This window comes from Neofelis nebulosa, chromosome 7 (assembly GCF_028018385.1).
Source record: "Neofelis nebulosa isolate mNeoNeb1 chromosome 7, mNeoNeb1.pri, whole genome shotgun sequence".
Classification (NCBI taxonomy): Eukaryota; Metazoa; Chordata; class Mammalia; order Carnivora; family Felidae; genus Neofelis; species Neofelis nebulosa.
Genome location: NC_080788.1, coordinates 112,086,910 through 112,102,218, shown reverse-complemented (window position 1 = coordinate 112,102,218; position 15,309 = coordinate 112,086,910). Strand labels below are relative to the sequence as shown.

Below are 15,309 nucleotides of genomic sequence, written 5' to 3'. Positions count from 1 at the left end.
AAGTTCAGATGTAGCTGCTGGAGACCAAGGCATCAGGTGTTAATGGTCTGAATATCTCTGTTAAGCTACCTGTGAGAACAAAGGTGGCATCATTAATGAGGGTTGTTTTTTTTTTTAATGTTTTCTTCTCCAATTTCAAAACACGAAATGGAGTTCTATGTAGAAACTATATATTGGGGAGACATACTATTCATGGAAATATGTATAATCAGCAACAATCATTTTAGTGTACTGTCAGAAGAAAAAATAATTGGCTCAGCAGCTTTTCCTCGGAGGTCAGCCATTATGAGTTCCACCCCCACCCGCTTTCCTGAGACAGGCCACTGTTCAGATAAACCTGCTAGTTACCTGTGCAGACAGATCCACAGGAGAGGCAGTGTGCCGTGGTCCAAGGCAATTTCCCCAGCCCAGGACATAACACTTTCTCCCATTGTCCTCTCTTCCCTCTTGATAAAAGCTGTTCTTCCTCTTTGAAAACACTTTGCAGAACCAAGGCTGTTCCAATTCTCTGGGTGACTGCTATCTATCATTGTGAAGATGCTTTTCAAATATTAATACACTGAGGTTAATAATAAGACTCTCTCCTCCCCATGCAGTGCAGTCTGAGTGAGCCATGGTAATAGCCTCCTCCATCTTTGGGACATTCCTGTGGGCTGTTGGCTTCATTCCCAAGGGCAGGCTGTGACACCAGGCCTTACTGTGCTCATGGCTCCCAGAGCAGCCGGCATCCATTTTCCCCTTCTCCAACTGAGCGCTCTCTGCATGCTGCTTGACTGAAGAGGTGCCAGGAGTGTTGTTTCCAAGCATCTGTAGCAATTGTTCATTTTCCTTTTTTATCGTGTCACTGAGAGAGAATGGCAAGGAAGCTGGTAGCAGTTGAGTCTCTAGGAGCATTTTGCCTCCAAACCCTTTAGCCTTCAAACTCTGGAAACCAGATCAACAGGGGATCTCATTTTACAGTCTAGCGAGAAGGAAGTGGATCAAATACTCACACATGTGTTTCTGTACATATAGACATACATGCATGTTGACAAATTATGATAAATTCCATGAGGAATTGTTGAGAATTAGGAGTTTCTAATATAACCTACAGCCTATAACTCATCCAAGGAGGAGTAGGGCTTGTTGGAGTGAGCACATGGGGGGAAGGGTGGGTGGAGATGGGAGGGGCAGGCAGGAGCCACATCACAGGGACTTACAGGCCATTGGTATCTTCAGGGTCCTGGCAGGAAGCAGTAGGAAACTCAAAAGGGGTGGCTGAAGAGTTTTTTAAGGAGATTATTTGCAAAGGGGTGGCAGGGTTGAAGGGTCAAAGGGTGGGAGCTGTAGCAGGGAGAGCTGTAGGCTCTCAAGACAGGATCTGTGGCCTTCAGTAGAGGACCAGAAGGATGGAGCCACTCCCACACCCATCAAAGTGCTCTGACAGGGAAGTGGCATGCTTACATTTGGGTTTTTAAAAGTCACTCTGACTTCAGTGGGGGCAACAGGTTGTGGGGAGACTATGCAAAAGTCTGGGAGAGAGAAGACGGCAGTGTGAGCCAGCTTGGTGGCCATTGACAGAAGTGGTCCATCCTCACATTATCATTCTTCTGGCCTCTCCTGTTGCTATCGTGGGCTTTCCCAAGTTAGGTGACCTTGGCCAAGTCGCTTTTCTGTTCCTCACCTGTAAAACAAGAGACTCAAACCAGATGATGCACACAAGACCTTTCCACCTCTGGCAGCCTGGGAAGAAGCCTCCTGTTATGGTAGCGCTGACCACATACTTCCACCCTGAACCACGGAGCTTTGGTTCCTGGCTTAGGGAAAGGGAATCAATGATTTTTAGCAAATCAGTAGATTCTCCAGAAATTCTCTCTCCTCAATAAAGGGTAGGTTAAAACTGAGTCCTGGACCATGTCAACTTCTGTGGCCTTGTGTTCTAAGTGAATGTAATCTCTCCCTGCGACCACCACCTGCATGCATGACAATACCTGGTGCTTTTTATCCAGATGATCTAATTGACCCTTAACCACTCTGAAGTAAGCAGGGGATAGGTATCACCATGCCACTTATACAGATGGGGGGAGAGGTAGAGCAGAAAGTGCCAGGACAGAATCCCAGGGATTTGAAATCATCCTGCTGCTGGGGTGCCTGGGTGGCTCAGTCGGTTAAGCGTTCACCTCGGGTCATGATCTTACAGTTCGTGAGTTCAAGCCTTACGTTGAACTCTATACTGTTAGCATGGAACCTGCTTCAGATCCTCTGTCTCCCTCTCTGCCTCTCCCTGCTCACACTCTTTCTCTCTCTTAAAAATAAATAAACTTAGAAATAATAATAAAATCATAAAATCATCCCAGTGCCATTGGGGCTACAGCACTTGGGCTTTCTTGAAAGTCCTTCAGACCTGCATTGCCTCCTCCTCTGCATCCCACCCAAGACCTCTCTTCTCATTTTCCTTCCACCACCAGCCTCTTAAGCCTCTTTGATCAAAATACTGAATTCCTTTTTACTTCTGTCTTACAGCCTCTGAATATTCTCACCTGCTGTGGGCCAGCAGACCCTTGTTCTGTGGTTGTCCAGATCAGCTCTGGTCATTTCACTTCCATGGTTCACATGTCAGCTGGGGCCATGTCACCTCAAGCAGAGACTTCTGCAGCTGCCTCCAAGCTGGTGCCTTGACCTCTCCTCATTGAATCCCATTTACACAGGGAAGTTAGAAGCATTGTCTTCTAGCAGATTTTAGTGAGGTGTTGCTTTACTTAAGAACCTCTAGGCTTTTCTTTACCTGAAGTGTAGAGTTCAGATTCCCTAGACTGTCCTTCAACTTCTTTACTCTGGGGAAGTTCATTGCTTTTCACCCTCACCCCCCAAACTTGCACACCTGTGTGCACACACATACAGATTTGCCAGTTTCCATCTTGAGGGCTTTGAGCAAGACCCCCCCCCCCTTTCTTCTCTGTCATTCTAAAACCATGATCATCTTCAAACCTCAGATCAAAACTAGCCTTCTTCAAAAACATTTTTTTAAATTTAAACTGGCCTCTGATAACTTGTTTTCTTTTCCTACTATATATAAAGACCCTATTTTATTTAAAAAAAAATAAGGTGAGGGGCACCTGGATGGCTCAGTCAGTTAAGCATCCTACTTCTGCTCAGGTCAGGCTCTCATGGTCCGTGAGTTTGAGCCCCACATCATGTTCTGTGCTGATAGCTCAGAGCCTTGAGCCTGCTTCACATTCTGTGTCTCCCTCTCTCTCTGCCCCTCCTCTGCTCATGCTGTCTCTCTCTCTAAAAAATAAATAAACATTAAAAAATATATCTTCAAATATTTTTGTTACACAAAATATATTTAGTATAGAGAAGATTAGAAAAATAGAGAAAAAAGAGAAAACTGGGGACATTGTTAATGACCCATATAGATATTTTACAAGCCTATAAATATGACTGCGTGTATATATAAATATTAAAATGCTATCTATAATACTGTAATCTTAGAATTTTTGTCACTGAGCACTATATTGTGAATATCGTTTCATGCAAACATATAGATTATCATCTTCATGGCTGTATAGTCTTCCTTTGTATTAACGTACCCTAGTCTAGTTAACCAGCATCTTAGTGTTCAACTCTGCCCACTTTTAAAGTCAGTCTTATGCACTTTGTGCTTGCCTTTGCAGACATGTAGTAAGCATCCTAAAGTTCTCGCTTAGAACCAACCCTAGCTAAGTTTTAAATCTTGTATGTAGGGGAATCCTGCTCTAGCTGTTCACGATGCTAGTGTGATGAAAGCTGGTTGGTTGAAAGAAAAAATTCCTCTCCAAGCTAAACTGTAGGGTAGAATTTGTGCCACCAGCATCATTTATGATGTGTCTCTCAGGGTCTGCCCCTGTGCTAGGCTTCATGGGATTAGCATCTGTATCTTCAATGTTGTCACAAGTTCATGGGAGTTAAAGCATCACTCATTCAGGTTCCTTAAGCTCTTGGCTTCCTGACATGAGAAGTAGAGAAATCCCAAGCTGTAAACCTGCAAAGGATTAAATGATTGTTTTCAGACCCAGGCCAGTGATCCATGGGCCTCCTATGGTGCCTTTTCTCCCTTTTGTCTTTCTGACCACCAGCTTTACCTATACCTTAGCACTACATGCTGGTAAAAATGCAGGCTTCTGGAAAAAAAAAAAAACACATTTTTAAACATTTCATCAGTCATTTATTCCTCAGGATTTATGAGCTTCATATCTGATTTTTCTTCATGATATTTGCTGTTTCTTATTATCAAAGTAATACATGTTCATTGCAGAAATTTTGGAAACTACAGATAAGCAAAAAGAAAAGGCACCCACAGTCTTACCACTCAGCTATAACAATATCTAGCTTAAGATTTTGTTTTTAAATGGATATAGCTCTACAAGACTGGGGTCATATTATACGTGTTATTTTAAAATCTGTATTTTTCCTTAATATGTATTATATCCTTTCCTACCATTGAAAGGTCTTCTACAACCTTATTAGAATCTTCACAAATGTACCAAAATTATCATATAATCCCCTGTTTTGAATATTTAGGTTCCTGTTCTCTATTCTTTTTTATTTTTATTTTTTAAGATTTCTTTTATTTTTGAGAAATCTCTACACCCAGTGTGGGGCTCAAACTCACAACCTCGAGATCCAGAGTCACATGCTCTACCGACCAAGCCAGCCAGGCACCCTGCTATTCTCTAGTCTTGATAGCAGATTTTTAACAGACAAAAGAGGGAGGGATATGAAGCACGCAAGGAATTTTATAGGAAACTAGGGCAGAAATAGATAAATGGGCCTAGAATTGGGTAATTGAGGTTCCAAGATAAACTATTTCAACTAAACCATGTGGCTTAAGAACAGCCAATGTGTAATAGGCTTTTATTTTTAAAACACTGGGGAATTTGATAACAAACTTCCCGGGTGCCCATGATGTCAGGAAGTGAAACAGGTACCAGAGTAGGTGGGGCCAGTGGCAGGCGTGCTGTCGCCAAGGGAGGAGGGAAGCAGAAGGAAGAGCCAAGAAGAAGCCTAGAGAAGGTAGAACACAAGAAAGAAAGGGAAAGAACCTTGACCCCAGGGGAGAGGTCTGTGCTTTAAAACACCTGTGGGGGATATTCAGAGGGCAAGACCTGGGAGAGTAGCTACATGGTGGTCAGGGGGGCAGAGCGAAACCTGCCCACAGGACCCATGGACCTCCCTCCTGGGCTCTGTTCTCAAGGGATGTAGGAAGTGTTCCTCAACTCATAAACCTTCTCCCTCTCTCCCTTCCATCTTTCTTGTGGCTCAGGTGGTTAACCATGCTTGTGATTTTTGTCTCGTGAAAAGTCCCTGAAGCAGGACACACAGGGAACTGGGCCATCTTGGAGGAGGAGGAAAAAAAAGTTTAATATTTTCTTAAGAAAAAGAAAAATAGATTTCTATATTGAATAAATAACATATACATCCAGGGGATAAAACTCAAAAGATGTATAAAAGGGCAAAAAATGTTTTATTCCCACCTTGGTCCTTCAGATACCTAGTTCTTTTCCCATAATTAGTGTTCTCAATTTCCCATGCATCTTTCCAGGCGTATTTTATGCATATATTAGCAAACGGTCTATTCTTCTTCCCAGCCTTTTTTTCTTTTTTTTACTACACATTGCTGTATGTGTTTTTCCTCCACCCAAGATATATTGAAGATGGTTTTGTATTAATACATAAACAGCCTCATTTTTTTTTTACAACAATTAAGTTTTCTATTGTATGGACATACAATTTTAATTTAACCAGTCTCCTATTGGTGAACATTTTCATTGTTTCCAGTCTTTCACTATTTTTAAAAATGCAATGAATAACCTTATATATAGATTAATTCCCAAATATATGTTTGTCGGGAGGATATATTCCTAGAAGTGGATTTACTGGGTTCAAAAGTGTGTGCATATATAATTCTGATCAGTCTTGCCAAATTGCCTCATAACTTCTCTAGCAACATATGAATGTTTTTTCCCCACACCCTTAACCAAACACCGGATCTTATCAGACTTTTTGATCTGTGCCCACCCGATAAATGAAGCAGTGTCTTGATGGACTTTCGTTGTACTTTTTGACTTTTAGTATGAAAAATTTCAAACATACAAAAAAATAGAGATGAAAGTATAACGAATCCTCACCTAGACTTAACAACTGTTTTGTTTTTTTTTTTACCATATTTGCTTGTCTATTTGAGGGGTTGACGTATTTTTAAAGTGAATTGAAGATTGCCATGACATTTTACCCCAATACTTTAGTAGGTTCCTCTGAAAAACAAGAACATTTCCCACCTAACTATAATACTACTATTACCCCTAGCTTTACCCCTAGCTTACAGCTATGTGCTGGCAAAAATGCAGACTTAATAAAATTAACATCAACTCTAATACAATCTAATAACCCACTTAATATTCAAATTTTCCCAGTTGTCTCAAAAATGTCTTTTATAATTAATCTGTCCAAACTAAGGGCCATTTATTAAATTTCGTGTGTATGTTTATACTTTGAATTTGTACTTCTGTGAATAGCTTGGACAATTTTCTACACATTAAAGACCACTTTACAGTTTTTCTGTTAACTTTTTGTTCACATACATATGTCCACTTTGCTATTAGATTGTTGGTCTTTTTCCTCATTAATTTGTATATGTTCTTTATATCCTAAAGGAATTGGCTCTTTGAAAGATGTGAGTTACAAATATCCTTTGTCATTTGTGTGACTTTGCTTGTGGTATTCTAACCCACACAAATTTTTTTTTTAATTTTAATTCATAGGAGCAGAAATTTTGACTGAAGGTTTTTTTTAATGTAGTTGAACTTTCAATCTTTTATTTGCTACGTTTTGAATTTTGTGTCCTATTTAGGAGGACTTTTTCTACACCAGCATCATTAGAAAACAAAAACAAAAGCATTCAACCATGATTGGTTTTGGTATTTTTATGATTTAATTTTTACGTTTTCAGTTTTTATCTGAATGAAATTATCCTGGAATGTGAGGTATAAATATAAGTTAATTTTTCCTGGATGGCATCTAATTTTTTCCACACCGCTTACCCAATAATCCTTTTTTCCCCTTTCTATTTGAAATAACTGCCTTTATCAGTTATCAAGTGCCTCTCTGTGCTTGGGACTACTTCTGTTCCATCGATATGTCTTTTCTTTTTTTCTTTTTTTTTTTTTTTTTTTAACATTTTTTATTTATTTTTGGGACAGAGAGAGACAGAGCATGAACGGGGGAGGGGCAGAGAGAGAGGGAGACACAGAATCGGAAACAGGCTCCAGGCTCCGAGCCATCAGCCCAGAGCCTGACGCGGGGCTCGAACTCACGGACCGCGAGATCGTGACCTGGCTGAAGTCGGACGCTTAACCGACTGCGCCACCCAGGCGCCCCTCGATATGTCTTTTCATATGCTAGTAGCACACAGTCTTATCATTGTACCTTTATACTGTGCTTTATTATCTGATACAAAAAATGCCTGGGAAGGTCTGTTACTCTTCTTTTTGGGATTTTCCTAGCTATTTGTTTTTCCAATGCATTTTCTCATAGCTTCTCTAGTTTCCCCGCAAATTTAAGTTATATAATTTAAATATATTTAAAGTAATATTCAATATGTAAATGAATTTAGAGTAAACTGGCATCGTTATCGTATTGAGTTTTCCTAGTCAAGACTTGGATGTGCCTTGCCACCTGTTCAAATCTTTTGTGCACCTCAGGAGACTTTTTTTTTTTTATTTTTTTAAACGTTTATTTATTTTTGAGACAGAGAGAGACAGAGCATGAACGGGGGAGGGTCAGAGAGAGGGAGACACAGAATCCGAAACAGGCTCCAGGATCTGAGCTGTCAGCACAGAGCCTGACGCGGGGCTCAAACTCATGGACTGCGAGATCATGACCCGAGCCGAAGTCGGTCGCTTAACGGACTGGGCCACGCAGGCGCCCCCCTCAGGAGACTTTTAAAAAGGTGTTCTTGGAGCACCTGGGTGGCTCAGTCGGTTAAGTGTCTGACTTCGGCTCAGGTCACGATCTCACAGTTGGTGAGTTCAAGCCCCGCATCAGGCTCTGTGCTGACAGCAAGAAGCCTGCTTTAGATCCTCTGTCTCCCTCTCTCTCTGCCCCTCCTCTGCTTGTTCGTGTTCTCTTGCTTGCTCGCTCGCAAAAATAAATAAGCATTTTTTAAAATGGGGCACATATTGTGAATCCCTTTAAAAATATATAAAGGTGTTTCTTTATGTAAATTTTCACATTTCATTTTAAGTTGAAACACTTTTTTTATTATTATTATCATTGAGGGCCTTACAAACTAGTAATTCAGGAAATGAACCTCCTATACCTTCAGTGGCTTCTTTTGCTTTTAGGATTAAATCTAAACTTCTTGGCCTTTCTTTCAAGGCTTTCCATATTCGGTTTTAAAACCTATTTTCCACACATTTTCTTCTTTTTTTTTAATGTTTATTTTTGAGAGAGAGAGAGAGAGAGCAGATGAGCATGAGCAGGAGAGAGGCAGGAGGGTGGGGAGCGGGGAGACAGAGGATCTGAAAGCGGGCTCTGTGCTGACAGCAGAGAGCCCAACACAGGGCTTGAACTCAGGAACCGTGAGCTCATGACCTGAGCCAAAGTCGGACACTTAACCAACTGAACCACCCAGGCACCCCTCACACATTTTCTTCTCACCTGTAGCTAGTCAGCAGCCCCTGAACAAACTCCATCCTTCCATGTCTCTCTGGGAATATCTCTCTTCCTCTTCTCTTCCTGGCTCCCCTCCTCCTCTACCTGTCCAAAGAGGTTTTCTTTATGAGAAACCCCCTTGCCTACTCCAGTTAGAAATGACTTCTCTCCCCTTTGGCCCATGACCATTTACTGTATGTGCCATTTATCTGGTAACTAATCCAGTGTCACCTTGTGACAGCTTTTGTATGTTCATTTTATTTAAAAAAAAAAAATTTTTTTTTAACGTTTTTATTTATTTTTGAGACAGAGAGAGACAGAGCATGAATGGGGGAGGGGCAGAGAGAGAGAGGGAGACACAGAATCAGAAGCAGGCTCCAGGCTCTGAGCCATCAGCCCAGAGCCCGACGCAGGGCTCGAACTCACAGACCGCGAGATCGTGACCTGAGCCGAAGTCGGACGCCTAACCGACTGAGCCACCCAGGCGCCCCTGTATGTTCATTTTAAAATGAACTGTCCTTAGGTGCCTGGGTGGCTCAGTCGGTTAAGCGTCCAACTTGGCTCAGGTCATGATCTCACAGTTCGTGAGTTCAAGCTCCATATCGGGCTTTGTGCTGACAGCTTGGAGCCTGGAGCCTGCTTCGGATTCTGTGTCTCCCTCTCTGTTCCTCCCCCACTGGCACTCTGTCTCTCTGTCTCTTTCTGTCTCTCTTATAAATAAAGATTAAAAAACTTTTTTAACTAAAAAAATAGTAGTAGTAGTGACGATAAGAGTGATGGTAACATTTAGGCTAGCTTTCTGTGTGCCAGGTACTATAAACTCACTTATTAGTGGACAAATATTTGAGTCTGAGTTTTGTGGGTCTGTTTGACCTCAAACCAAACTTTGGAAAGGGAATGTAAATGAAAGATCACCCAGTCACAGTATCCAGACACTTGTTCTAGCCAGCTGGTCAGAGAAGGTGAGTTTTCTAGGAGAAGCCCTGACATGTAGGAAGGACTGAAGATGGTCCCATCCTGGGAGGGAAAGGGAGAGGAAGAACAGACAGGAATGGAGGGCCCTACCCTTGAGGGCAGCAAAGGCACAAGGGTTTTCTGAGGCTCTGGTGGCTTTGAGTCAGACCATGCTGGTAGACTTGTTCCCTTTCCTGCACTGGAAGGGTTAGGGGTCTGGAAATGAGGTCTGGCCCCTAGCCAGCCCTTGCTGAGGACTCCTTTCCACAGAGGGTCCATGCAAGATGGCCCAGGCCCCCTGGGGACAGCAGGCCCAATACATGGCCACTGCCCCAGCCTGTCCACACCACTGGGGTTCCCAGCCCAGCTGGCCCTGGGCCACCCGCCTCTCCTGTACTTGGAAGGCTTCTGATGGGCACCTGGGGCATGCTGGGAGTAAATTTGCTGAGCATGCCGACGTGGAGCAGCCAGAGCAAAACAGCTAATGGAAATTAATCCCCACTCCTGGGCTTTCTCTCCTTATGATCATCATTAGCCTCTCAGAATCCTTCCCATGTCTCAACACTGCAGAGTGTTTCAGGGTGCTGGTGATTCTGGGCATTTTCACCCCAGTCTTCAAGGAAAAAGCAGCCAAGAAGCTGCCTGCCTGAGCTCTAAACCTGTGGCTCCAACATTTTGGGGTCTACGAGGCTTCATTTGTGTGTTGAAAACTGGGGAGACCTAAGGGTAATTTAGGATATATCTGTTCCAATATATGTGCCAGCCCAGCAGCCGAGAATTAAATCCCATGTCCCCAGCTAAAAGCACTTCCTCACCCTTCACCAACCACAAATAAATGGGTCTCGTTACCCATGTGATGAAATTTTGGGATCCTTAAAAACAGGAAAAGGAGAAATGAAGAAAGGACTTAAGTTTTTTGACACACTTCTCTCTAAGGGGGCTAAAAATTTTAGCCCTTGCTCAAAGCTCCATCAGTTAGAAGAGCTAGCCCCTTAAAGAACAGCTCTGGTTTAGGGGCACCTGGGTGGCTTAGTTGGTTAAGCATCTGACTTCAGCTCAGGTCATGATCTCATGGGTTCGTGGGTCCAAGCCCTGTATAGGGCTCTGCTGATAGTTCAGAGCCTGGAGCCTGCATCGCATTATATGTCTCCGCCTCTCTCTGCCCCTCCCTTGCTCGTGCTCTCTCTCTTTCTGTCTCTCAAAAGTGAAGAAACATTAAAAAGTTAAAAACAAAACAGTTCTGGTTTCTAGGGAAGGCATCACGGGGTCATGGTGGGTTCTATTGAGCCCAAACATGCCCCAGAATAAATGCAATTGCTTCTTGTCCAATATATCTTTGAAACTTTAGTTACATTTTACTGAACAATCCTTGAAATCAGGAAAGTGGTTTAACTTGCCAGCAAAAGAGTAAGGAGGGTTTTTTTCACCTGAAACTTTGCCCAGTGGCCTGGTATGAATGGATGCCATTTTAATTTTTTATTTATCTGAGACTCATAGAATCAGTAGTAGTATTTTTCTTCTTCATGGAAGTCTTATTTAGATGGCTGCCATTGAATTCTTCATATAGGACTCCAGAGCCCATCTTATTTATAACAGAGTATGTCTGCTTCAAGCAAGGGGCTGTCTTTCCTGTCCTTGATTCCCCATCTCCCCCAGAGCCTGGCACCTAGTGGTTGTGCAGTAAACATTGGCTGGATGAATGAATAAGTGAATAATGTGTCTGAGTTCCTCACACTAAAATAGCAGTGCAATAGGAAGGAATTTGATGCTGTGAGCCTCCGGAACCGCCAAAATTATACCCTTGAGGCCGTGCTGGCGGGGCTTCTCTTTTTGTTGTTGTTAAATCAGGTATTTAATAATTTAAAAGGCCAACCTTTCCACGGTTTGGGCTCAGCAGAATGGACATTAAGCCTGCCCCCAGGGGCTGACATCTCTCCTGGCTAGGCTGCTCTGAGTTGCCTTGGCTGTGCCCAACCCCCACCCACCCTCCCCAGGCTTCCTCTGCAACTGTCAGACCAGCCAGCTCCTGCACCGAAACGCCCGAAGCCTGTGGTCACAAACTGTTCACTAGGGACAACAACAAGGGTACACCCTCCTTCCCTCTTCTCCCCCTTTCTCTTTTCTTCCACTCTTCTGTCTTCCGCTTCTCCCCCATTCTTTGTGCTATCCCAGCTTCTCTCTCTCCAGCATCTTGTTCAAGGCTCCCAGCCATAACTGTGCAGGTTACCAGAATCTCGTTTACAGAGGTGCCAAGAGGTACCTCTCCTGAACTGGTGCAGCGAGAAGCCTGGTTAGGGCTGATGCTGATTTCGAGTAGGGATGTCTGTCAGCTTCTCAGGTCTGAAGAGGGAGAACCTCTGCCTGGTATGCTGGGGGTGAGAGAGGCAGCATAATGCAATGGACGGCCCCCAACCCAAACCTCCTGTATGCCTAAACTTGTGCGGATCATACATTCCAACTTGCCTTGTTCACCATTCTTCTCTGCCTACCAGGATCTTCTTCAGGCAGTTGGTTTTGCTTTTATGTATTATCAGGCCTAGCATGAGCCTCCACCAATGGGAGCTGAGTAAATGTGCACTCAATACAGTACAGCTCTGGAATATCTACCGTGTAGCGGGCGCTAGGCCTTCGGCTTATAGAAGTTAACCAGATAGACAGACAGACTTTGCTTGCAGGAGAGACAGGCTTTCACCAACTATGAATGTGAAGCAAGACCTAAATGAGAAATGTATATGCAGGGGGTGGGGCACACAAGGGGAGGCCTAACCCCGGCAAGGGGTTGGCAAAAGCTTTCTGGACAAATAGGAGTTAGGTGGAGGGGGTGGGGTGGAGTGGAAGGGCCAGAGAGACCATTCTAGGCAGGGAATGTTTGTTGGATGGGTAGACGGGTGAACCTGGCGTTGAAATCTGAGTTTACTGGTACAAAGGGACAGAGCATTCTGCCAGGCACAGGAAAACAGGTGGCTGAATTAGGCATGCCTAGCCACTGGGCATAGAATGTGGTAGTAGAAGTAATCTCTTCATTGCCCCAGTCCATGGGCCCATGTTGCCCAAAGGCTACACTCTGACCGCCAATGTTCCTAGGAAAGGGATGAAATAGGTACCTCAGCCTCCTCTACCAGGGATCAGGGGACCCTGGGATTAAGAAATCCCCTCAGCCCTATGTCACATTGCACACTGACACTGTCACCCCGGGCACCTCACCCAAGGCTCTTCTCCCCACTCAGATGAGCGGGAAGTGGTTCAGAAGAAGACCTTCACAAAATGGGTGAACTCAAACCTGGCTCGTGTGCCCTGTCGCATCACTGACCTCTACAAGGATCTGCGGGATGGACGGATGCTCATCAAGCTCCTGGAGGTGCTCTCTGGAGAGATGCTGGTAAAGCCCCTTTCTGTGTCGTGGCCTCTTTCCCTGCACCGTGTGGTTGTGCCGTGTCCCCTCTTCAGGAAAGACATGGTCTGTGGGTATCTCCAATTCTCATGGCCTTCCAAGGTTTCTCCTTATTCTCTTGGGAGGTTTCATTGCTTACTGATGTGAGATGTCCATGTGGCTTCCTGAGTTCTCTGACCTCTACTCAGAATTCATTGCCTAATGGCCACTCCTACCTCTTCATGCTTCTCCCAGAAGCCATGCAGAGCTCTTGACTTTGTCCACGTGGGGCCTGGGCATCTGTCGCTGGCCTGCAGTGGACCTACCATCTGTTGCCTCATGCAGGCTAAGATGGGTTACTACCCAGTTGGAGAAATCTGCATCCTTCTTGGAACCCAGAGGAAAGCATGGAAGATATTTTCCTGTGTGTTCTGTCACTCTTACAAGTGGAAATTTATTACATGTCCTCTCAGTTGTAACCCACCTGGCAGTAATGTTGTCTCTGAGGGAAAACCAGATGAAGGTTCGTGTTTTGTTCAGTGACTTCCATTATGACCTTGGGCCTATTAGTCAGGATCTTCTTTGCCTTGTTTCCCCCATGGATAAAAGGATACCTGTGCCTGATGAAGCACTAAGATCCTTGGGGTTTGAATGAAAAGGTACCACATTCTTCTGTTGCCTTTTCAACTCCAGGCTGCTGCCTTTTACACTGTATTGAAAGCCAACTAGAAAGAGTTACCACTGGGAACCCTTCACATGATGTGGCTACTCCTCAGGGGTGGTCCCCTTAAGTTTTGGCTGGGGCCATTCAGGGATGGAGGAGGAGGCTGGATGCTGGCATAGACCCTGTTATATCAGTCACCAAACAGGAAGCCACTCTTATCACCAACCAACAGTAAATAGTTCTTAGAAATGTGCCTGGCACATAGTAAGTGCTCAATTAACTATCTGTTGTGTTACTGCTCTTGAATGTCATTTATTACATACTCAGAAGGCTTTGTTCAGACCCTGGAACTGTACTGACACAGCCCAATTGCAGAGCTCTGGATGCTCAAGGAAGGGGGAGCCTCTGAACTTTGCTGAAAGGATGGGGTTGAAAAGTGGCAAGCAGTGAGCGTGAGGGTTGGAGTTTGGCCAGGAGGGTGGAGGGTGGATGCTTATGGCAGGAACTGGTCTAGGCTGCAACCACCTCTGGGGGTGACCGTGAGGTCCCTCCGTGCCCATGGGGCCAATGCTGTCCTTCAGCCAAAGCCCACGAAGGGGAAGATGCGCATCCACTGCCTGGAGAATGTGGACAAAGCCCTGCAGTTCCTCAAGGAGCAGCGTGTGCACCTGGAAAACATGGGCTCCCATGACATCGTGGATGGCAACCACCGCCTGGTCCTGGGCCTCATCTGGACCATCATCCTTCGCTTCCAGGTGGGTTCCAAGGGGGCAGAGGGAGTGGAGGGAGCCTTAAGGGGCCAGATAGGACTTAGGAATCTTATAAAATGGTGAATGAAGTACGAGTATGCACATTCTGGGAGGCTAGAAACCTGTCTTGTGGGACAATGTTTATAGGAAGAAGGGACCGTCCTCTACATTGCCTGGTCACTGAAGCTCAAGGTGAGCTGTTCAGTCAACAGTGTAGTCTTTTGAGGGAGAATATGGAAACTAGTAGCAGAGATCTGACCACAAGATCTGCTTTTGTCCCCTTCCCCCGACATGTGTAACTTTTTGGTTTTTCTTAAATAGTTTGATTCACAAGTTGCAAAAACAATACAGAAGATCTATTTTATGTTTTTCAATCAGAAACTTTTCTCTTCCCACCCTGAAATTCAAGGTTCATTATCTGTAAGGAAGTTGAGAAAGTGCAAGGGAAGGAAAGCAGGGCCTTCCACATGGGACAGAAAGAATCCAGTCCTGAGGCAGGGAAGGTAGGGAGGAAGAAGACAGCACACAATTCCCAGACTGAAGAGCTCATCCAAGGGGTCTTGGATATCCCACTTCACTCTCTGTCGGTGCTTATAGTTAAGCAGTAATAATGGCAGAATTGGGGAGAATGAAAGGTAAGAGGAGCTACTAATCAGACATACAGTCCCTTTCAATATTCATGTTGTTCCTTGTTACTCCACTGTTACTCAGAGGAGGATTTGGGGTATCTTGTTTATTCTCAGTACCCCATTAGTCATCAGGTTAGAGCTGTCTCCTCCAACATGAGGAAGCCATCCCCGTCCTGTGCAGCTGACTAAGGCAGAGAAACGGGCCACTGGGATGCAGGGCCTTAAGCTGTGGTGTTGCTGCAGGGCTGACAATGCAGATGGGTGGCTAAG

General features: G+C 44.4%; 1 protein-coding gene across 2 annotated transcripts in view; it reads left to right on the top strand.

Annotated features, from left to right (window-relative positions):
- SPTB (spectrin beta, erythrocytic) overlaps positions 1 to 15,309 on the top strand; it is a 129,250-nt gene that overhangs the window by 65,742 nt on the left and 48,199 nt on the right. For both annotated transcript variants that reach the window (XM_058739320.1, XM_058739319.1), the window contains 2 exons: positions 12,855 to 13,006; positions 14,243 to 14,416. In XM_058739320.1, coding sequence (XP_058595303.1) covers positions 12,855 to 13,006; positions 14,243 to 14,416 — 326 coding nt within the window. The remainder of the gene's footprint in view (positions 1 to 12,854; positions 13,007 to 14,242; positions 14,417 to 15,309) is intronic.